Genomic DNA, 24,470 nt, shown 5'->3' on the forward strand with positions numbered 1-24,470 from the left:
GCTGATTGGTCACCGTCATACACTCCTCTGTACAACGCCCACTTGGTCGAAAGTAAAAACGCCCACTTGGGCATTAAGAAAGTCATTAGCATAAACCAAAATAGCTAATAAAGTGGTAAAAATAGATAGTTTTTTAAAATAAAAAGCACTGCTGTCACCTACATTATAGCGCCCATCTCCTTATGTAGGAGATAGGCCACTTATAATGTGGTGACAGAGCCTCTTTAAGTAAAAATCAAAGACGGTATTTTTCTAAATTCTGCTCCCATCATGCAGCAGGATATACGGAATTTTTCATTCTATGCTCATTGTCGCCCTTGCTGAGTAAATATTAGCAGGGTGGGGAAAGTGAAGAGAGTCATAGTAATACACAGGGCCATTTAAATTACTGCAGGGGTAGGAAAAGAGCCACCCAGGGTTACGAATCTTAAGAAATGATGTAGATCTGATATATTGTATGCAGAAGTATGTTCCACTACTGGCCACTTACCTCTGTTCTGATAGTCCGACTGCCCTGGCCTGGACACATATTCAGGTAATGGTTAAATAAGACACTAGGTTCTTCTATGCACAGGTTCTGGTCGCTGTCCACACTGGCTTCTAGTCCTCGAAGGCCACCAAACACAACCAGTCCATGCCTGACAATGTAAAGAACATAAGGTCACTGAGCTGTTAAATATACACACTTAAAGTCTACTTATCAAAACAGTTTTACCCCTTAGTGACCACCAATACCCCTTTTCACGTCGGTCACTGAGTGGCGCTATTCTCATGAATAAGCCTTTTTACGGCGCACTGCAATAAGCCTGATGACTGCCGGGCACCTGCTCTAACGACTGCGACTCCATTTTTCTCTGATTGCAGCCGTTTAACCCCTTCAGATGCCACGTTTAATAGCAACTGCGGCATCTAAGTGGTCTAACAGAGGGAGAGGGCTCCCTCTAACACCCATCCATCGGTGGCCTGTGAATGCGATCGCGGGGCACCGATGGGTTGCCATGGCAGATGGTTCGACGGCCCTTAGGTCCAGAGGCATGGCATAATAGTCTGCCTGTCAATTTTATACTAGGAACAAAAGGCAAAAATCAATGACGGAAATGCTTTTTTTTTTTTTCCCCTTCTCCAAAAAAAAATAGTCCCATGTCCCCTAAATTTTACCAATGAAAACTTCATCCCTTCTTGCAAAAAGCAAGCCCTCCTACAGCTTTGTAGACGGAATTAAAAAAAAAAAAAAGTTACGGCTCTATGAATGAGACGATGAAATAACTGAAAAAATTGCTTCGTCATTAAAGGGGGTTATCTGGGTTTTTTATATTATCGGCCTATCGTTAGGATAGGCCATCAATATTAGATCGGTGGGGTCCGGACTCTCGGCACCCCCATCGATCAGCTCTTTACATGGTTTTCCTTCTTGTTCTTGCACACGCAGTTACATTCGTAGCGTCTGTGCAAGGAATTGCACCACTTCTGGGTATTGTGTACAGCAGCTGCGAATGCCATGTAAACAATGAAGAGGCTGCGTCGCTCGTATGAGCGCCGCGGCTCCTTCAGACCTGATTGGCAGGGGTGCAGAGCTGGACCCCCACAGATCTAATATTAATGGCCTATCCTAAAGAGCGTTCGTTCCTGATTATTGCCATGTGTCCTTTCATGTACACAGCTGTCAGGGTATGTTCACACGCAGTGTTTTCAGACGTAATTCGGGCGTTTTACGCCCCTAATACGCCTACAAACATCTGCCTATTGCTTTCAGTGGGTTTTACGGCCGCGAAATAGAAGTGCATGTCACTTCTTGGGACGTTTTTGGAGGAGTTTTTCATTGACTCCATTGAAAAACAGCTCCAATATCGGCCGTAAAATATGCTGCGAAAAACGCGAGTTGTTACAAAAACGTCTGAAAATCAGGACCTGTTTTCACCTGAAAACAGCTCCGTATTTTCAGACGTTTTTGGTCACTGCGTGTGAACATACCAGGATACAAAAAAAAAAAAAAGATCAGATCCGATCACGTGTACTAAAAAAAAAAAGACCTCCCATGTTTACCGGAAATCTGTCAGCGTCACATCATCCACACTGCTCCCTCGTTCTGAGGTTCCAATAGTAAGGTCATAGCCGTCCTTAAAGGGGCATTCTGTGAAAACAGCACCTAAGATGCAGGGATGATTAAACGTTGCAGCACACGGCACACACTACATAGGATCATGACTGGATCCTGATACTCACTGAGGCAGGATGCCAACCTCACTCTGTACCCCCAGTACATGCTGTCCTCTGTCCTTGGATGCTGCGGCGAGACCACAATTCCTTTTCCAACTTTTTGGTCTAGAAATTTATCATACACAACAAAGAATAAAGCGGAGAGTTCAGTGTATAGAAGACATTCAGGTCTTTACATTGCATTAGCTACTGTTGCTAACAATATTGGGCCTGGTAGTGTATACCCTGGCCGAGAGGCACTTTATACCTTACCAGTTCCTTCCGTTACACTCCAGTCACATGTCCAGAATGAGATTAAGGCCTGATCTACCCCAACCCCAGAAACAGCACCACTTTTGTCCCCATTCAAGTATCCAGGCTGCAAAGTATAATGAGGAGAAGCTAGCTACTTCCTCTTTCACTGATTTCATCATTGAACTACTACTTCCCAGCATTCCCTGTTTCTAACATTTTGCCTTACAGGCTATATACATTAGAGTGATGTCTCTGGTGTTCAATGGACAAATAAACATTCAGATCGGATATGTAGGATACACGTCATCTGAGCAGACAATTTACCTGGTTTTTCAGGTTGCATCTGAACGGTAACTCGGACTCCGGCTTGTAGCTGTTTGTCAATCTGCACCTCCTACCAAGAGATGAGAAGTGGTGAGGGTTCCTGACAGCATTCAAAATCCGACATGGAAAATAACTGGAGATGCAGAACTTTACAAATTAAATGCAGTTCTCGGTACCTTCCGCATTCCACAGTTGACGAACGAGCCTTTGCCCGGTTTGGTTGGTCGATCTAACACAACACCCTCCCGGTACTTCGACTCCTCATCAATTCTTACATGGTGAGGACTGTCCAGGGGGTTCAGGAGCCCTAGAAAGCGTAGACATACAAAAGGATGACATCACTGCAAAGATACAACATAAAAAAAAAAACCTGACTGTAGTCCAGACATCGTATAACCACCTGCAAACTGCAGATCCGGATGTTTAGGGAAGAATGATTTTCTTAAATACCTAAAAAATGACAGAATGTGCAAAAGATCACATATATAGAGGCACAACAAAGGTCATCAGCGAACAAGTATTTAGTGAGGTGTCCCAATAGTGATAAGTGTGCCCTGAACGCATCATCTAATGTTCCACAGACTCAGAAATGGCATATATTTATACAGTAGTGTCCTGCAAAAGTATTCAACCCCTGTGCTGCGGAAGTTTCAAGTTTACACAAAGGAAACCTATAAGGCCATGGGGTGACAAAAAGTTCTTGATGCAGAATCCGCGTCGGGAAGCCACGCGCAGATTAACCGAATTGAAGACGACTATTCTGCGTGCAGATCCGCGTCAGAAATCAAAGGGTCAGCCTTGGATTTCTGACTTGGACTCTCCTACAAATTCCGCTTCAGAGTTGTTTTTGTATTTCAGGGTGGAAATGCTCTGTCCTTACTGTGGACATTCCAGGTACTGCAGTATACGTGCCAGCTGAACACATGCATGGCCTTTTTTTCCAACTCCCTCGAAATCTCCCTCCACGCTTCTGAAAGGGAAGATGTATAAGGTAAGAACAGATTGGATTCATCATTGACTGACCTTATGCACTCCCTCAATTATGCTGTACATACTTTGATCCTTCACCAGTCTCATCAAATATCACTATCTCATCCACAGAAAAAACGGCACATGCCCGAGCTATCTGTCCAGCCAGGTACGTACGCAGCTCTGGTGACTGGGCGTTATCCATAATGGAACCAGGCAACGCCACGCTCACTGTGTACAGACGACCTGTGGAGGAAACACAATGGTGGCCGCCATTATCAAACCATGGTATTAACTGTGCTATAGACATAAGGAAAGTCTAGGTTGCATATGCAGTTTTTTTCAATTGCATGTAATAGTGAATGGGCCTCCTATTCAGGGGCCCAAACCGCGGATTCTAACCTGTGGCGCTCCAGCTGTTGTGAAACTACAATTCCCAGCATGCCCTAACAGCCTGTGACAAGTTGTAGCGTCAGAACAGCTGGAGTGCCACAGCAGCCACGTGATCTCTCTTGGCTGATTGGTCCAGAGGGACTTGGCACTCTTATGGCCCCGCAATGGAAAACTCGGGGCTGCACTGCCTCCTGTTGGCTTGTTAGTATTAAGACATCTAGAAGTAAAATAACATTTTGGACTGTACCATGTGATTCTCCTTTCGCCTCTTCCTCCCGTTCCAGTCTCTCGGCTTCTTGCTGTTTCTGCAGTTGAGCCTTTTCTAACTTCTTCAGCAATTTTGCTTCATTCCATTGTTTTTTCTGCTCTTTTCCTGCAATTCACACAAGTGGTCAGGTAGTTACTCATGTAAAGGACAAGCGGCATCTGACAATGAAGGGACAAGTCTTACTTTGCACCTTTTGTTTTCTCCACTCTATTTTCTTTTCAGGTTCCTGGAACACACAGAAAGAAAGAGACTTACTATCCGAGGCTGGAGCTTTTGTGAAGTATTTTTATCGCTGCTTAAAAGGAACACCCCGGGCATAATGGATACAATGTGTTATGCCTGGTGTAGGGTACATGACACAAGGAGTCAAAGAACAACAAGTATCCCTGTGTCATGCACCGCCCCCTTAGGTCCTGTACTAGACATAATGCAATGTATCAGAGTTGCTCTGAGGGTTGCTTTAAAGGGGTATCCACACGATAGGTGATAATTTTCTGATTGCTGGGGTTCCATTGCTGGTAAGAACGGGGGTCCCGAACCCACAGATCCTCCTCATTGGTCCAGTGAACGGAGTGGTGGTCGAGCAAGTGCCCGCTGCTTTATTCATTGTCTTTGAGAATGACGGAAACAGCCGAGCACTGTACTCAGCTGTTTCCATCATTCCCATAGACTTTGAATAGAGCGGCAGCTTGCATGCTGGACCGCCGCTCCTTTCAATGGACCAGTGAGGAGGATCTGTGGGTTCGGGACCCCCGTTCTTACCAGCGATCAAACAATTATTACCTATTCTGTTGATAGGTGATAATTTATGATTTTGGGAAAACCGCATTAATCACTATGCCAAAATTTCAGCAACTTCCTAATATACTTTGTTCCAATACCTCATGCTTAGATTTCTGCTTGCTGTCAGTGAGTTTGTTACAATGTATCCAGTCTATTTCTCTGCGAACTACACTCCAGACTGATACATTTTACTATTGACAGGGAAAGATCTGTGCTCCTGATGTATTTAAAGGGATAGTGCCATTCGGATCACCGCTGTACATAAGGGCATCACAAATAGCATACATATTACAAGGAGGCCCCGAATGTGCGGACCTCATATCCGCTCTCACTACAGATCTGCCGTGTAAACCTCCTCACCTGCTGCAACCTCGGTCTCTTCTCCGCCATGTTTACTCCACGTGTGATGAGAACTTCCGGTTTGAGAGGACTCCCTAGCAACCGTAGGGTTAGTCGGGCGGCGGCGGCTGCTGCCCTCTTGTGGTCGGCGTCTTGCACTGCAGTCAGCGTCACGTCACGTTCGACAGGAAACAGGGATCAGAGTAGGGGGCTTATTATATTGGGAGTGTTTTACATTTCCAAAAACCTGGGATAGAAGAGAAAATAAAGTAAAAACAACATCTTTGGGGTGGGGTAGAAAATGGTACAACCCCTGAAATTACTACATTTAATTCACAATTTATTGACCTGAAAGTTACTGCAATGCACCCACAGATGCCTTCTATAACAATGTGCCCCAGCCACAGATACCCTTATTGGTGCCTCAGCTACAGGTGCCCCTCCTTTAAATGGGTTGTCCACTTTGTGCAAAACATGACCTATGGCAGCATATGGAGAATAGGAGGATGGGGGTTAATTACTCAGGAACCCCCTCTAGAGTGGAGACCTGCGGCATACTCCGACCCACGCTCTATTGGGATAATATATTACATGATGCTCGCTTGCCGTCTTGAATCAACCGTGGTTCTCGCAGGGGTGGTACAAGCTCTCTTGATGCCCAAGACAGGTGTTTCAAAATGCACCCCCTCTTCACTCCTAGTTTAACATGATGTTGGATGGATAATCATTCAACCCACAACCCACTAACGTGCACGTTTTGCCCTTCTCAGCATGCATGTTAGGCTTCATCACATCTGCGTCAGGGTCCCGTTCGGACGTTCCGCCGGAGCTTCCCGGGACCCTGACTGAAACAAACGGAAACCATAGGTTTCCATTTACATCACCATTGATTTCAATGGTGACGGATCCGGCGCAAATGGTTTCCGTTTGTCTCCGTTGTGCAAGGGTTCCGTTGTTTTCACGGAATGAATAGCGCAGTCGACTACGGTATTGATTTAGTCAAAACGACGGAACCCTTGCACAACTGTCAGACAAAGCACCGGATCTGTCACCATTGAAATCAATGGTGGTGCAAACGGAAACCTATGGTTTCCGTTTGTTTCAGTCAGGGTCCCGTTCTGACGGAAAGCACTGACGGAACGTCGGAACGGAGCCGTGACTCAGATGTGAACGAAGCCTTATGCAGATTTTCAATTCCTCAGCATGTCTATAATGTTGCAGATTTGCCGTGGATTTTCACACTTTAAAGGGTAAAATCTGCAGCAACGTCTGAAAGTCTGAACTCATCCTAAAGCTGAAAATGATTAAGAATAACTGTAATCTCTATCTGGCATGTTTTATGTTTATTGTACATGGTACTTTGGATATTTCTGCCCTTTCACCTCTCTATAGCTCTCTCTCTGGTAATGATTCATGGACGACCTATGATAAGTGAAATAATTTTTGTCCTTCGTCTTATATGAGCAGCTATATGACTCCACCCGAATTGGTGACTGGAGGAGACCTGTAGGATTATACGGCTCAGAGAGAAATGAATGTTTTGGGTTTAGTGTCGCAGACGCAGAAATGTGTCTAAAACAATCGCCAATTATCAACTATCCACAGGCGAATAGGTCATAATTGTCATAGCTATGACTAAGGACCTATGTCTGAAACGCGTAAGCTAATGTCTGATCTATGAAGAGAAATTGCCGTGGGAAGAATTATTGCCAAATAAATGTAACGTTTTGTATCGTACAGACCGTGTGGATACCAGCGCTGGAATCTTTGCCTTTCTTGTATCTGTGGATTACATCTCGCTCCAGCCACCTCCGTACACGGATCCCACGTCTCATAAATGTATCCGTCCGCAGAGGCTCTGCTAAGCCCCGACCACTGTTTGAAAAGTGTCAGAACCAACGAAAAAAAAATAGAAAAGTAGCAGAATTTCCTAAAGAAATGTACCCCAAAGGAGTTTCCAGGATTAGAAAAAAAGTTTCTGCTTTTAAGGACACCATAGCAGCACCTTTTGTAGATTCTCCACTCAGATGTTGCTTTACTTCTGGTTTTTAAACCTCATGTTAACTTTATACCTAAAGGTTTTGACATATATTTGATTTGTTGTATTGTTTGTATGTTTTACTAAGTAGGAAACATTTTTAATGCCCAGCAGTGGCATAACTATAGGGAGTGCAAAATTTGTCGCAGCACCCGGGCCTGAAGCCTAAGGGGGCCTAATGTCCCTCTGCCACATATGAGGGGCCCAGTTAACCAGTAATGATGTATGATTGGTGGGGGACCCTATTATTGATACAGCATTGAGGCCAAGGATCTTCTAGGCACAGTGTTTGCTGTAGCTTGGCAGCGAAGTCTTTCACATTTTTAAGGCCCTTTTACCCGGGCCAATAATAGGGCAAACGAGCAATCAAAGATTGCTCATTCCCAATCATTGCACTGTGTAAACAGCGAGATGTGATCCGACATGATAGAAATGTATGGCGACGAGTGATGGTAATAACGAGCGCTCGTCCCTGTACATAGCTCATTGTGAAAGGAAGAAACGAGCGCCGATCAACAAGCTGTCTGGTTGATCGGCGCTCGTTTACATGGCCCACGTCGGGCAGTATAAGGGGACTCTTACTCTGTATCTGCACAGGACATTAAAGACCCCCAGTGTCGGACTACAGTATATTGGGCCCTGGAAAGGAAAATAATCTACGGGCCTACCATCAATCTATACAAAACATGTACATTATGCAGTTATCAAGATGCACAAAGCTCATAACTTATTATAATCCATAAATGATATCTGTTAATTAACCCATGTTGTCGTAAGCAGCTACTGGTGGGCTCCAAATCAGCTTTAAAGAGGCTCTGTCACCAGATTTTGCAGCCCCTATCTGCTATTGCAGCAGATCGGCGCTGCAATGTAGATAAGAGTAACGTTTTTATTTTTAAAAAACGAGCATTTTTGGCCAAGTTATGACCATTTTTGTATTTATGCAAATGAGGCTTGCAAAAGTCCAACTGGGCGTGTTTAAAAGTAAAAGTCCAACTGGGCGTGTATTATGTGCGTACATCGGGGCGTTTTTAATACTTTTACTAGCTGGGCGTTCTGACGAGAAGTATCATCCACTTCTGTTCGTTAACACCCAGCTTCTGGCAGTGCAGACACAGCGTGTGCTCGAGAGATCACGCTGTGACGTCACTCACAGGTCCTGCATCGTGTCGGACGAGCGAGGACACATCGGCACCAGAGGCTACAGTTGATTCTGCAGCAGCATCGGCGTTTGCAGGTAAGTCGATGTAGCTACTTGCCTGCAAACGCTGATGCTGCTGCAGAATCAAATGTAGCCTCTGGTGCCGATGTGGCCGACACGATGCAGGACCTGGGGCAGGAAGTGAGTGACGTCACAGCGTGATCTCTCAAGTGGATGATACTTCTCGTCAGAACGCCCAGCTAGTAAAAGTAGTAAACACGCCCCGATGTACGCACATAATACACGCCCAGTTGGACTTTTACTTTAAACACGCCCACTTGGACTTTTGCAAGCCTCATTTACATAAATATAAAAATGGTCATAACTTGGCCAAAAATGCTCGTTTTTTAAAAATAAAAATGTTACTGTAATCTACATTGCAGCGCCGATCTGATGCAATAGCAGATAGGGGTTGCAAAATCTGGTGACAGAGCCTCTTTAAACAGAGTTGTCTTCTGGATATTTAGGGGCCAATTATTGTTTCAAAGCCTGGGTCCACGAGAGGATCCTCTGGTACATTGGAGGGCCTGTCCAACTCTAAATATATCCTATTTCTATTTGGTGTACATAATTACGTTTGTGTTTTTACAGAAACCAAGGAGGAAATAGCATCTAAGGCCAAGGATAACGCTGACATCAAACCATCCCGTGAGATTCTTCCTTGCTGGGTCTTCCTCCGCTATAATGGAACAGCAGTGAACTTTAGAGACGTCAGATCAGCCGCCGGCCTGAAGGCTCTAAATGACAACCGGGCCGATAGGAGCTGCATCAAGGGGCATGAACTAAATAGTAACCAATCATTGTAGCTCTCTTGCCCCACATCCCCAACACCAATCAGGACCACCAGGTCTTCTTGGAGAAGAATAGGCACATGATACCATCATGAGAAGATCTTATATTTCATTGATTTTTGGTTTACCTACCTTTTTTTTTTTGTGGTGTCGTACCACCGCATGGTTTCGCACCATTCCGCCCCCTGTAAATACACCCTAAGGCCTCATTCTGACAGACATATTGTACCTATGTTTTAGAGTTCATATTCTGTATGTAACACCAGGATTCCCCGCGGTTCTACTGAGTAGATCCCTATGTCTAGTTCAGTAAAACTGCGGAGAGTCCAGGCGTTACATCCAGCAGACGACTCCTAAACTTGGGTACAATACGCCCACCAGAATGAGACATGTCGCTTAACTGACACGGTATATTGGACTGGGCATCCTTATAAATGCATCAGGACCGCCCAGTTATGTGAAGATGAGATAATTAACCCCTTACATATGGCAAATCCACACTGCCATCTATATGATTTTGTGACTTTGCTCTCGCTGCACTTTAGACATGACTTCTGCATCTGATCACACTTGCTGGAAGTCACGTGCAGCACACCCATCCAATCTACAACCAGCCAGATGCAAAAAAATAAAACTAAAAGCAAAAGTGAAACTGTTTTCATTGTAGCACTGGTGGAAGTAGTCGTTTTATTTTGGACTTAGCGGGGACTTGAATCCTTCACAGATCTCAAGAGACTACCTAGGATTTCGATGAGTGATTCTAGTGGACCATGTATTTGTTTAACCATCTTTATGGTGTTCGTTGCATTTGCTACATATTGGTTTATATACAGGGGAAGCGATGACACACCGATGGACGTTACAGGTAAGACTTGAGAAAGGCGGTTATGGGATGTATGTGCAGTAGTGGGATGGAGTACTATGCAGAGTTTATGTGCTACGATTTCATGAAAATCCACCCTAAGCTTTATAATGATTTTAAGGAATAATAACCTTTATTTATATAGTGTCAACATATTCCGCAGCGCTTTACTAATGGGGACATAACAAAGAAGTAAAATGACAAGCAATCCAACAAGCAATTAGACAAAATTAGAAAGATCCCTGGCCATACGAGCTGACAATCTACAGGAGAGAGGTCCCTGGACATAAGAGCTGCCAATCTACAGGAAAGAGGTGCCTGCCCATACGAGCTGGCAATCTACAGGAGGGAGGTCCCTGCCCATAAGAGCTGACAATCTACAGGAGAGAGGTCCCTGCCCATAAGAGCTGCCAATCTACAGGACAGAGGTGCCTGACCATAAGAGCTGACAATCTAAAAATAATTGGAGAAGTGACACAATAGTTACATGGTGCTAAGTTTTGTTCAGCGGACCCGGCCTTCATGTTGACAAGGGGAAAAAAAATAATAATCTGCTTGATTTTGTTACCCAGTCAGTATCTGAACCAACACTGGCAGTGTATGAGTTTGAATGAGCGCTTATTCATGAGAAAGGGGCTGACGGCAAAAGTTCTGCAATTTTCTAATATAATATGGGACTGATTAGTGGCATACCTACCATAGAGGCAAGGAAGGTGTCCGCTATGGGGCAAATGGCCGGTGGATAAGTCATCAGAATGTGGAAAACCCCTTTAAAGAGGCTCTGTCACCAGATTTTGCAACCCCCTATCTGCTATTGCAGCAGATCGGCGCTGCAATGTAGATTACAGTAACGTTTTTATTTTTAAAAAACGAGCATTTTTGGCCAAGTTATGACCATTTTTGTATTTATGCAAATGAGGCTTGCAAAAGTACAACTGGGCGTGTTTAAAGTAAAAGTCCAACTGGGCGTGTATTATGTGCGTACATCGGGGCGTTTTTACTTCTTTTACTAGCTGGGCGTTCTGACGAGAAGTATCATCCACTTCTCTTCAGAACGCCCAGCTTCTGGCAGTGCAGACACAGCCGTGTTCTCGAGAGATCACGCTGTGACGTCACTCACAGGTCCTGCATCGTGTCAGACGAGCGAGGACACATCGGCACCAGAGGCTACAGTTGATTCTGCAGCAGCATCGGCATTAGCAGGTAAGTCGATGTAGCTACTTACCTGCAAACGCTGATGCTGCTGCAGAATCAACTGTAGCCTCTGGTGCCGATGTGGCCGACACGATGCAGGACCTGGGGCAGGAAGTGAGTGACGTCACAGCGTGATCTCTCGAGAACACGCTGTGTCTGCACTGCCAGAAGCTGGGTGTTAACGAACAGAAGTGGATGATGCTGATTCGTCAGCATCATACACTCCCATTCCTAACGCCCAGCTAGTAAAAGAAGTAAAAACGCCCCGATGTACGCACATAATACACGCCCAGTTGGACTTTTGCAAGCCTCATTTGCATAAATACAAAAATGGTCATAACTTGGCCAAATATGCTCGTTTTTTAAAAATAAAAACGTTACTGTAATCTACATTGCAGCGCCGATCTGCTGCAATAGGAGATAGGGGTTGCAAAATCTGGTGACAGAGCCTCTTTAAGTCAGAAAAACAGAGCTCATTCACATTTTGCGATAGGATTCCACGTGTATTGATATGACATAAAAGTCTATGATGGCAATACTTCTATGAATCACTTCTTGATAAAATTGTAATTCTCATTCCCATATAAATTTCCATTTTCAGCTCTCGAAAAGGACTATTACAACAACGTATTTGGGCAGCACTTAGTGGCGCTAGTGATCCTCAAGGCAGTGCCTGATTTCTTAAATAACACCAACCCTAAGAAGCCCCTAGTTCTTTCCTTTCATGGTTGGACTGGTGGTGGCAAGAACCATGTCAGCCAGATCCTGGCCAGAAATATCTATCCTGCAGAGGACAAGAGGAAGAAATGTGTGCAACTGTTTGACGTAACACACCATTTTTCCCAACACGAGAATATAGTGAAGGTAATAAGGAGTTCAGAAAATAATTCAGCAATATGTGGAAATACAGTATCCGAAAACTATGACATATTTTCCGTTGTTGTCACAGAACTCATTAAAACAACGTATCCACGAAACAGTAAAACAGTGTAAACAGGCAACCTTCATATTTGATGAGATGGACAAGATGCCTCCAGGCCTTATTGATGTCATCAAGCCTTACCTGGATAACTATGAAGAACTGGATGGACTATCTTTCCGAAAATGTATATTTATTTTTCTCAGGTAAGCTCAAGAACGTTTAATGGTTTTCTAGACCTCCTACTGACGCCTAGATATATAGGGTATATGTAGTGCCAGGCTCTGGTCACATAATGTGATGACTTGGGTGACCAAAGTTGGAAAAACAACACTAGCTGTTAATGAGGACGACCCCAGACAGAGGCGTAGCTAGAGGTTCATTGGCCCTGGTTCAAAGGCCCACCAATGACAAAACCAAAATCTCGTTCTGTATACAACGCTGTATACATCACACAAGTAAGGACTCATGTACATGGGCGTAATAGACATAAATAATGCAGCCATATAATTCCACCATATACTGTACACACAAATCTATAGTTATCAAACAATACCACTATACCAGGAGCAAATATTACCACTGTATAGTGATTACCTCCATACTGTCACTGAACAAAACACTATACAAAGACCAATATTACTAATGATACCATTATACAAGGCTCAAATAATAGTGAGTGAATAAGACCACCATTCTATTACTGAATAATACTCCCATACCATGAACACATATTACCCCCACATACTGTAATGACCAAATAACATTACCATATAACTACATAAAAACCACTATACATAGACCAATATTACCACCATACAGTGACCATATAGTGGTAAATCCCAGTTCTACAGAGTCGCTCTGCAGACCATATAGGTGAATATGGTAGAGGTAAATCTAGTAACTTACAGGTGACGGTCACTTTTTCTGTGTTTTCCATTCGGCTCAGACCGTTATGAAGACTTCTTCCAAGCAGGACTTGTGTCAGCAGAGTTTGCTGCCAAGACATCTTTGGAGTCTCACTTTATCAACACCACCCTTGCTGCCACCTTTTGCACCAAACACGATAAAAAAAGCCTCCATGCAGTAATAGTGATCTTCTCAGTGCCCCCAAACAGTAATAGTGCTCCCTCTATGCTCCCACACAGTAAAAATGTTCACCTTTGTGCCCCTACACAGTAAAAAAAAAGCCTGTTCTGTGCCCCCCGATGTAATTATGCCCACCGTTGAGCCACCTACACAGTGATGCCACTTTTGTGCCCCCAGGACAGTAATAATACCCCCTTTATGCTCCCAATACAGTAATAATGACCCACTTTGTGCCGACCATGCAGTAATAGTGCCCACCTTTGTGCCCCCTACAAAGTAATAGTGCCACTTTCAGACCCAAAACAGTTACCTAACCCCCTTTGACTCCCTCATAAAAATGACCACCTTTGTGCCTCCTAATAGATAATCTAGCCCCCATAAATAATAAAAGTTATACTAGAAGTAAATGGGGGAGGAATCCTCCAGCTCACCGATCCTATGTCCGAGCCCGGACAGCGCACGGATCCTCGTGGCGGCACACGATGAAGATCAAATCAGAAAAAGAGAAACTTGATCCAGCGCTGGGTTTAAAAGGAAGTAATATTCCAACTTTATTCCAAATATATTAAAAAGTCCATATACATAGGGGTGGATGCATCAGATAGCAGGCCCGCTATACTACCTTACCCCGATCCAAAGAGTGGAGCAGCCGAGGTCTCTTGTGGCTTGTGAAGACAGGAGCCCTGCTATGGCGGCGCGATGCAGTGACGCCATCGCACCACCTTTACTGCGACACTGACGTTCCGGGCGTAGTTTTGGCATCCTGTAGTCCGCAGCTTTTGGCTTAATCCTCTGCTATTATCGGAGTTAAAAGTAGCACTATCAATGCCCCTGACCCCGCAGCACGGGCAGACACAGAGAGCAGATGGCTCCTCTGCAAGAACAGTATAAAAGCCACTAGATCTCCGATAGCTCAGCATGAAGCAACCCACCCCCATTATCCACAAGTAATTGTGGCCTAAGAAATTCAATGGCTCGCTGCATTTAAGGACACAGTTATCTCCTCTTACCTACTGGGCCCTTGTGCAGCTGCGCAGGTCGCACATATGTCTGCCCCCTGCCCCAGAGACATAACTTGAAGCTTTTTTTTTTATAGCGAAGGAGTTTACTTGGTGAGAGAGCCCCTTTAAAAGGGTTGTCCGGGCACACTGCGGTTTTTCCTACTAGTGACCACAAGGTAGGTCATCAGCATATGATCGATGGGGATCCGACACCCGGACGCCGCACTGATTAGCTGTTCCGGCACCGGATGTTATGCAGTGGCTGGTGTCAGAAGCAGAAGGCTCCATACACTGTATAGGGGCCGTGCTGTATTACTGCAACTCTTCTCCTATTTACTTGAATTGCAAAGCTGCAGTGCTGCAGAAAGGCTGCTTCCGGCACAGACTTCTGGTGAGCCATCCGGAACAGCTGATCGGTACGGGGTCCGGGTGTCGGACCCCCACCCATCATATACTGATGACCTATCTAGTGGATAGTTCATCAGTATGAAAACCGGACAACCCCTATAACTCTCATTCCTGTTAAGCACATTCAGACTTCATGTGTCTTATCTTACAGTAATGCAGGAGGAGAGAAGCTGAACGAGTTGGTCTTGGATTTTTGGAGAAATAAAAAGAAGAGAGAAGACATAAAGCTGTTTGATGTGGAAAGCCATTTATCAAAGCAAGCATTTAACAAAAAGAGTAAGTGATATAACATGTGTAAATTGTGCGGAGAGGATTCCTGTAGTCAGTCGTGTGGGACCTGCAAACATCTTCCCATTCTGTGGACAAGTCAGCATAAACATGACTGTCCAGACTGCCTTGGCTGTCTGGATGAGTGTCTATACATTCGGCCCTGGCTACATACAGTGGATGAAATAAGTATTTGATCCCTTGCTGATTTTGTAAGTTTGCCCACTGTCAAAGACATGAACAGTCTAGAATTTTTAGGCTAGGTTAATTTTACCAGTGAGAGATAGATTATATAAAAAATAAATAAAAATAAATCACATAGTCAAAATGATATCTATTTATTTGCATTGTGCACAGAGAAATAAGTATTTGATCCCCTACCAACCATTAAGAGTTCAGCCTCCTCCAGACCAGTTACACGCTCCAAATCAACTTGGTGCCTGCATTATAGACAGCTCTTACATGGTCACCTGTATAAAAGACTCCTGTCCACAGACTCAATTAATCAGTCTGACTCTAACCTCTACAACATGGGCAAGACCAAAGAGCTTTCTAAGGATGTCAGGGACAAGATCATAGACCTGCACAAGGCTGGAATGGGCTACAAAACCATAAGTAAGACGCTGGGTAAGAAGGAGACAACTGTTGGTGCAATAGTAAGAAAATGGAAGACATACAAAATGACTGTCAATCGACATCGATCTGGGGCTCCATGCAAAATCTCACCTCGTGGGGTATCCTTGATCCTGAGGAAGGTGAGAGCTCAGCCGAAAACTACACGGGGGGAACTGGTTAATGATCTCAAGGCAGCTGGGACCAGAGTCACCAAGAAAACCATTGGTAACACATTACGCCGTAATGGATTAAAATCCTGCAGTGCCCGCAAGGTCTCCCTGCTCAAGAAGGCACATGTACAGGCCCGTCTGAAGTTTGCAAATGAACATCTGGATGATTCTGAGAGTGATTGGGAGAAGGTGCTGTGGTCAGATGAGACTAAAATTGAGCTCTTTGGCATTAACTCAACTCGCCGTGTTTGGAGGAAGAGAAATGCTGCCTATGACCCAAAGAACACCGTCCCCACTGTCAAGCATGGAGGTGGAAACATTATGTTTTGGGGGTGTTTCTCTGCTAAGGGCACAGGACTACTTCACCGCATCAATGGGAGAATGGATGGAGCCATGTACCGTCAAATCCTGAGTGACAACCTCCTTCCCTCCACCAGGACATATTATATAATGGCTCGTGGCTGGGTCTTCCAGCACGACAATGACCCGAAACATACAGCAAAGGCAACAAAGGAGTGGCTCAAAAAGAAGCACATTAAGGTCATGGAGTGGCCTAGCCAGTCTCTAGACCTTAATCCCATCGAAAACTTATGGAGGGAGCTGAAGATCCGAGTTGCCAAGCGACAGCCTCGAAATCTTAATGATTTACAGATGATCTGCAAAGAGGAGTGGGCCAAAATTCCATCTAACATGTGTGCAAACCTCATCATCAACTATTAAAAATGTCTGACTGCTGTGCTTGCCAACAAGGGTTTTGCCACCAAGTATTAAGTCTTGTTTGCCAAAGGGATCAAATACTTATTTCTCTGTGCACAATGCAAATAAATATATATAATTTTGACAATGTGATTTTTTTTAATTTTTTTTTATATAATCTATCTCTCACTGGTAAAATTAACCTAGCCTAAAAATTCTAGACTGTTCATGTCTTTGACAGTGGGCAAACTTACAAAATCAGCAAGGGATCAAATACTTATTTCCTTCACTGTAGATGAGTGAGTATATATTTGGCCTGGGCTACGTAGAGAAGGGAGTATATATTCGGCCCCGGCTGTATGGATGAGTGTCTATACATTTGGCCCTGGCTACATAGATGAGTGAGTATACATTTGGCCCTGGCTACGTAGATGAGTGAGTATATATTTGGCCCTGGCTACGTAGATGAGTGAGTATATATTTGGCCCTGGCTACATAGATAAGGGAGTATATATTTGGTCCTGGCTACGTAGATAAGCGAGTATATATTTGGTCCTGGCTACGTAGATGAGTGAGTATATATTTGGTCCTGGCTACGTAGATGAGTGAGTATATATCTGGCCCTGGCTACGTAGATGAGTGAGTATATATTTGGCCCTGGATACATAGATAAGGGAGTATATATTTGGTCCTGGCTACGTAGATGAGGGAGTATATATTTGGTCCTGGCTACGTAGATGAGTGAGTATATATTCGGTCCTGGTTACGTAGATGAGTGAGTATATATTTGGTCCTGGTTACGTAGATGAGTGAGTATATATTTGGCCCTGGCTGTCTGGATAAGTGGACAATCACCTGCCGATAACTGTCTGGATGAGAGCGCTAGTAAACACCATATGTGTGGGGCGAGGGGCAGCACAGGGTGCCAATTAACCAAAAGCTGGACCTACATATATACCTTTGGTAAACCCGATAACTTTTTGATTTGAAATCGGATGCAATGCTGACTTCTATAAGGACATCATGTAGACCTCTGATTCAGGGAATGGTTCACAGCCTATGGTAGTTGCCGAGGGTGGAAGAGCTAGTGGGGCAGAGAAGAGTCCAAAATAATCAAAAGCTTAATGTGTCTTGAACTATTTATATATCATGAAGTTTGTCATTGAGGATTGGGTCCCTATTCATGCTTCGCTATGGGGCCCCATGGATACTTGTATGACCCTGGTACAGTTTATGCATGTATTTATCTTTAGGTGGATTCTGGCACAGTTGTCTGATAGACCGAAATCTGATTGATGTCTTTGTGCCATTCCTTCCATTGGAAGAGAAACACGTAAAGATGTGTGTGAGAGCGGAGCTACGTCAGCGCGGCAGAAGTATAGACGAAGAACTTGTGACTAAAATTGCTAAAGAAATGTCCTATCACCCTGAGGAAGAGAGAGTTTTCTCTGTAAAAGGCTGCAAAACAGTCGCCACAAAAGTCAGTTTGTACCTTTGAAGGATTTTCGCGGACGCCATAACTACCATAACTACACAATTGAATGTAAAAATTGCATCAGACCTTTTTTTGGGTTCTGGTTCGCAGGATAGTCCTGTGAAAAACGGAACTGTTGGCAAGTATGAGCACATTTAAATCCACCCCCCCCCCCTCGACACCTGGCGCTGGGGGACAGGCCATATTTGCATTGATGGTTGCATTGAGAGAACTGGTGGATGCAAGAGCAATAATGAAAAGGTTTATAGACAGGTTTATGTACAAAGATACCTCATTGTCTTCTCCCATCAATGGGCCCCCATGATGAGCCTGTCGCTGGGGGTCCCTAAATATGAAGGAACATCAATTCTACTCTCCAAATGAAGCTTTCATTTATTTTGCTACTTTTGGTTTTCTGTGTATCCTGTGATTTGTACTTATATAATGTGAATCCTCAAGCGCTGACGGTAATGATAAAAGACACATGATTTTCACGTCTAGAAATCCAGTTCTTATTTCCAAAGTCTTAGACATACCGGTTGCACATTTCCTGGCATGGAATTAAAATTTGATTGGTTGGTCTGATGCAGAGGTCTCCAACCTACGCTTTTTCAGATGTGGTGAAACTACATCTCCCACCAATCCCTGATAGGCACGGGCTGGGAGTTGGATTTTCACCACCGGTTGGAGAGCATGTACCATGTTCCTTTAGTTTTACTTTGATATATTTCTATCTGTAGGTTATGCTGCCGGCAGTCTCATTGAAATTAAAGAGCATAACTCTGAAATATGGAAATCAAGAGTTAAAAAGGTTTGTCGCAGCATAGACAACCCCTTTAATACATGGACGTACCAAGGCCACCAGAGCGAGAGCTCTCCACTCTGGCTAATAGAGGGGGGTTCCATGCCGGGGATGACTCTCCATGACGTCCATATGTCCTGATAGGGCATACACCAGATTAGTGCATGATGCCTGCCTGGTATAAACTACACATCCCAGAATGCAAATCACCAGATACCGAACAAGCGGTAGGAAACTCGGACAATTGTAGCCTAGCTGAACTCTGAGGGTATGTTCACACGAGGGCGTCCGTAACGGCTGAAATTACGGGGATGTTTCAGCCTGAAAACATCCCCGTAATTTCAGCCGTAACGGCATGTGCAGGCGCTAGAACGCCGCGTCAATTACGGACGTAATTGGCGCTGCTATTCATTGGAGTCAATGAATAACGCCTCCAATTACGGCCAAAGAAGTGACAGGTCACTTCTTTGACGCGGGCGTCTATTTACGCGCCGTTATTTGACAGCGGCGCGTAAATTACGCCTCGTGTGAACAGACAAACGTCTGCCCATTGCTTTCAATGGGCAGATGTTTGTCAGCGCTATTGAGGCGCTATTTTCGGACGTAATTCGGGGCAAAAACGCCAGAATTACGTCCGTAAATAGGCCGTGTGAACATACCCTGATATTGCAATGCTCTTTTCTGTTCTGTATTATGGGGGAGTTGTTTTGCTTTACTGCATTTGTTAATGTAACGTTGAAGCAGGGCCGGCGTCGGCACCCCACAAAGTCACGCACATGATGGGGCCCACTCCGTTTCTCTGCGGAGAAACTACGCAGGACACGCTGCATTTCTACCTCCTGTGTAGATTTTCCAGCACAGGACATTTGGGGAAATGCTTATTCACTACGTGGCATCTGCAGGCTACAGGTCCCAATTCCAGCTGCCATATCCTTCCTCCACTGGGAGTACATCACATGAGGTGTCCACATGTTACCTCCTTACACCTTGACAATAAACAAAATACAATACTTTTTTGGCAAAAACATTGTGACACTCCGCGGCCATCTAAGCCGCAAGTCATGGCCCGTGCACATCACTACGGTTGTGTGCATGAGGCCAAAGTATATTTATTGGAATACAATTTCTGAACAAAACACTGATGTCTTATGTGGCAGAGTGGCTTTTGGGTCCGCTCTGGCCCTAGGACCTGGGTGTGACTACTACCTTTGCACCCGCTATAGCTACACCTCCGTTCCACCTTATAGCATGGTGCTCCTAGCCATGTAGATGATCTGTTGAGCGTAGCTAAGGTCCTTTTTACATTTTATTTCTCCTTTGGACAGTAGGGGTCAGCACAGTCTTTAGCATCTCGTCTAAAACAGACAATCACAAAAAAAAAAAAAAAAAGACACCGGTTCGCCACGGAGACCAATATTAGAATTTATTTATGTTGCGATATAGGCACTATCCTGACCATGTAACAGCAAATTATTCCATATATATTTACTTCATAGACATATAGATAGACCACGCCATAAATGTCTGATTGGTGGAGGTCCCAGAGGTCGCATCACCTGAGATTTATGGCATAGTATCAATGTGCCGTGAAGGTCTACGATGGAAACCCACAAATTTAACCATGAACATGGTATAACTGGTGTCCAAAAACAGGTATCACATCAATTTACTGTGATACCCTCACCCATTAAGGTGCATGTAGATATAATAAAAAGGTGGGGACTGCAGGACACTGGTGTTACTTAACCCAGGGTTGGTTTACTATATACATGAGAATTTTGTTGGCAGATCTTGCTAGTTCCAATGGAATCCACCAGCAATCTCATGTCTATGGGAACATCCTGGTGGTTAGATTTTAACCTGGATAATCCTGATTTCCCGAGGTGATTGGTGTCCGGCAGATGCATGTTCATGGGACAGTCGGGGAACATAGCTGTTAGCCAAACAAGGAGTTTGCCCGACCACTATCTTATGTCTATGACCACCAGCTTTAGAACGGACATTGAAACCTCTAATCCAAGCCAAAACCAGCACAGATGTATTTGAACCAGAGGGAATGTTCTCTTTCTCATGGACGTTAGTTCTATCCTTTCTTTGGATCACATTCACAAGTTTTTCTTGATGTTCTGTAGAGATGCTTTGGGACCGGATCTTTGCCCTTCGGCCAGTCATTTCTCAAAAATAACACAGTTTTTTTTGCATATGTCTTTGATAGAGCCGGTTATATTCCAATTCAAGTCAGGAGGATGCTCCATAGAAGAATTAAAATAGGACCCCTCTGGCCCTGATTTACCCTCTATCATAGGACAAGAGGGCCTGGTGCTTGTTCACGCGTCGAGGAAGTGTATGCTACTGGTATTGGGCCTAAAATTACCGCCTGGCAAACGATATTTAGTGCTGGGATCTCCCTCAGCTTCATGTGAGGTTCTGTTACACTGTACTGTCACAAGAGGTGACCAAACTGAGCTTGGCACCCCCTAACCACTTCGTAATGGGCTCCATAGCAACCATAGGGATTGGCACTCTCGTTTCATGCAATGATCTCGTGATTGAGCTTCTTTACGCGCTGTTAAAGTTGAACTTCATTTATGTTCACATTAAGAAGGGCCCCACTCTAAATTCAGCTATGAGGCCTTGAGCATCCGTGCATGATCGTGGACATTATACAACAGATGTATAATAGTGATAAGGTACTTTAGTGAATTAGAGAGAGTTACACCCTGGTACAAGTTATACATTTCCAGATAATTACCACTTAGCTGAAAATTGCTAAATCCTATATGAGTCTGTATACATAGTCATGCCTGGTGGGCAGAGTGTGTTTAAACAAGTCCACCTGTATGTATATAGAATTTATCTACAGTCATGTATTATCCTGAGGAAATAGCAAGATAGGGAGCATGAACATTTCCTTGAAATCTGAGGTCGTTTAACCTTGTGCGCCATTTTATTAACCCCTCCCTGCACCATGACTCACTGGTACGTCATAATGGCGACGGGGTGTATAGAGCAGGCTCGCGGTTGAGCCTGCACCCTACGCTGTGGGTGTCAGCTCTGTATTAGGGCTCGTCCGCACGCTCCGGAATTGCCGTGTTTTTTCCAGACGGAATTTCGGCCGGGAAAAACGCTGCAGATTACAGTAGCAACATAGTGGATGAAATTGAACAAATCTCATCCACATGCTACGTAAAATTTCAGAGCCGAAATTGATCTGTGGTGCGTATTATTCGGACCGCAGCATGTCAATTCCTGTTACGGACAGTGTGCAGAATTGCTAAGTTTTTCAGAGCAGATGTCACCATCTCCTAACATTGGGAAAAACGCCGCAATTTACGCACCATGTTCTACCGTAAAAAATGGTGCATTTTTGTTGCAGCGGAAAGCATTAGGCTGGGTTCACACGAGCATGTTCGGTCCGTAAGGAACGGAACGTATTTCGGCTGCAAGTCCCGGACCGAACACAGTGCAGGGAGCCGGGCTCCTAGAATCATAGTTATGTACGACGCTAGGAGTCCCTGCCTCACTGCGGGACAACTGTCCCGTACTGTAATAATGTTTTCAGTACGGGACAGTAGTTCCACGGAGAGGCAGGGACTCCTAGCGTCGTACATAACTATGATTCTAGGAGCCCGGCTCCCTGCAGTGTGTTCGGTCCGGGACATGCGGCCGAAATACGTTCCGTCCTTTACGGACGTAACATGCTCGTGTGAACCCAGCCTTAGACTTTCAACGGAATTGCTGCAGAAATTTTCTGTGTGGACAAGCCCTTACAGCAGACACCTTGCTTCCACTTAAATGCTGCAGTCACTAACAACCGTGGCAGCTAAGCTACTAGACAGAGGGGAGGCCCTCTGTCATCCCATCCCCCTTCTGTGACGCGATCACGGGGTGCCAATGTGTTGTCATGGCAGCTAGGGGCCTACTGAAGGCCTACCATGGTCTACCATGTGAGTACTCCTATTAAGTCCTGTAAGGCTAAGTTCACACTACCATCACCTTCCGTTTAGGTCTCTTCCGTCGGAGGAAGAGATGATCGAAAGCTTAAATTTAAAGCATCGCTTCCGTTAGAATTACCATTGATTTCAATGGTAATGCTTTTGTTTCAGATGCTTTCCGTTTGCCCCCGTTGGCTACGTTTCCGTTTTTTTTTTTACGGAAGCAAAGGTGCAGTCTGCAGCACTTTTGCTTCCGTAAAAAAAGGGAAAATCTAGCAAACAGGCAAACGGAAAGCATCTGGTAATTCTAACGAAAGCGATGCTTTAAATTTAAGCTTACGATCATCTCTTCCTCCGATGGAAGAGACTTAAACGGAAGTTGACGGTTGTGTGAACTTGGCCTTACAGGAATTGATAGTTCACTGCAATACGTAAGTATTTAAGTGTATTGTACCAGCGATCATACAAGTGCATGTCCAAGTCTCTTTGTGGGACAAAAAAAAAGAAAAATGAATTTAATAAAGTTTTTAATAATATACAAAAAAACAATTTAAAAAGTAAAAAAACTTTTAGCATTTTTAACGTCAAATAACGTAAACAATCAAATAATAAACATAAGTGGAATCTACGCATCCGTAAAAAGCCCAAATTGTTACAATATATCACTATGTAACACACACACACATGGTGAATGCCGTAAACCCCTCCCAAAAAAAAAATCTTCCTGAATTGGTGTTTTTTGGTCACATCGTCTCCTCAAATTAATGAAATAAAAAGTGATCAAAACGTTGTATGTACCTCAAAATGGTCCCAATAAAACTATCCTGATGGATCTCAAAATATGGCAGCAAAAAACAAAATTTAGTTTTCAACAAATAGTTTTTATTTAGTAAAAGAAAAGAAAAAAAAACCAGAAGAAAAAACAATAGATATTTGGGATCGCCGTAATCCTACTGACCTGCAGAATAAATTTAACACGTCATTTTTTCTGCACGGCGAACACCATAAAATAAAAACCCTCAAAACAACAGGGGAATTGCTGTTTTTCCCAATTCACTCAAAAAAATAAATAAAAAATTCACGTTAAAAACACAACTTCTCCCGCAAAAAAGCAAGCCCTCATACGACAATGATGGAAAAATAAGAAAAGTTATGGCTCTTGGAAGAATAAGAAATATGGCCTGAACCCTTGATCATGCCTCATTTGCCTCCAGAATCTGGCATTTATGGTTTCCCATTATTTATATCGTGCCACCTGCAATGTATTCACTTATACCAGTCCATGTTCCCAACCTGACCATCCAGGGCTACTTTTAAGGCCTTATTCACATGAGCGTATTTCACGTCCGTTTTGCGCGCTTAAAAAATGCAGCGTTTTTCCTGCCTTGCAGTTCTGTGTGACATTTATGTATGGCGCGCGTCTGTGTTTTTGCATAGGTCCGTGTGACGTCCGTTGTTTTAACGCGCGTAACACGGACGTG

At 44.1% G+C, this 24,470-nt stretch overlaps 2 protein-coding genes across 5 annotated transcripts in view; one reads left to right on the forward strand and one right to left on the reverse strand.

The window, feature by feature from the left end:
- SPOUT1 (SPOUT domain containing methyltransferase 1) overlaps nucleotides 1–24,470 on the reverse strand; it is a 60,586-nt gene that overhangs the window by 559 nt on the left and 35,557 nt on the right. For 3 of the 4 annotated variants that reach the window (XM_075835188.1, XM_075835190.1, XM_075835187.1), the window contains 11 exons: nucleotides 5,549–5,774; nucleotides 4,589–4,631; nucleotides 4,385–4,510; nucleotides 3,831–3,990; nucleotides 3,656–3,745; nucleotides 3,176–3,225; nucleotides 2,952–3,082; nucleotides 2,776–2,845; nucleotides 2,224–2,322; nucleotides 2,044–2,146; nucleotides 491–638 (listed from right to left, as the gene is read on the reverse strand). In XM_075835188.1, the coding sequence (XP_075691303.1) occupies nucleotides 491–638; nucleotides 2,044–2,146; nucleotides 2,224–2,322; nucleotides 2,776–2,845; nucleotides 2,952–3,082; nucleotides 3,176–3,225; nucleotides 3,656–3,745; nucleotides 3,831–3,990; nucleotides 4,385–4,510; nucleotides 4,589–4,631; nucleotides 5,549–5,578 (1,050 nt within the window). In that variant the 5' untranslated portion in view covers nucleotides 5,579–5,774. Of the gene's footprint in view, nucleotides 1–490; nucleotides 639–2,043; nucleotides 2,147–2,223; nucleotides 2,323–2,775; nucleotides 2,846–2,951; nucleotides 3,083–3,175; nucleotides 3,226–3,655; nucleotides 3,746–3,830; nucleotides 3,991–4,384; nucleotides 4,511–4,588; nucleotides 4,632–5,548; nucleotides 5,775–7,269; nucleotides 7,403–24,470 lie in introns of all 4 variants that reach the window. The other variant, XM_075835189.1, reaches the window with a different exon arrangement.
- LOC142658598 (torsin-1A-like) lies at nucleotides 10,033–18,746 on the forward strand. Its single transcript, XM_075834176.1, has 5 exons — nucleotides 10,033–10,422; nucleotides 12,215–12,477; nucleotides 12,563–12,738; nucleotides 15,182–15,306; nucleotides 18,032–18,746. Exons 1-5 carry the CDS (start codon nucleotides 10,308–10,310, stop codon nucleotides 18,274–18,276), a joined length of 924 nt encoding a protein of 307 aa, XP_075690291.1. The 5' UTR covers nucleotides 10,033–10,307; the 3' UTR covers nucleotides 18,277–18,746.

Source organism: Rhinoderma darwinii, chromosome 8 (genome assembly GCF_050947455.1).
Source record: "Rhinoderma darwinii isolate aRhiDar2 chromosome 8, aRhiDar2.hap1, whole genome shotgun sequence".
Taxonomy (NCBI): Eukaryota; Metazoa; Chordata; class Amphibia; order Anura; family Rhinodermatidae; genus Rhinoderma; species Rhinoderma darwinii.

Coding starts and splice junctions, on each gene's coding strand:
- LOC142658598 (XM_075834176.1), top strand. CDS start 10,308: ATGAGTGATTCTAGTGGACCATGTATTTGTTTAACCATCTTTATGGTG. Junction 12,739..15,181: donor TGTATATTTATTTTTCTCAG/GTAAGCTCAAGA, acceptor CTTATCTTACAG/TAATGCAGGAGGAGAGAAGC. Junction 15,307..18,031: donor GCAAGCATTTAACAAAAAGA/GTAAGTGATATA, acceptor ATTTATCTTTAG/GTGGATTCTGGCACAGTTGT.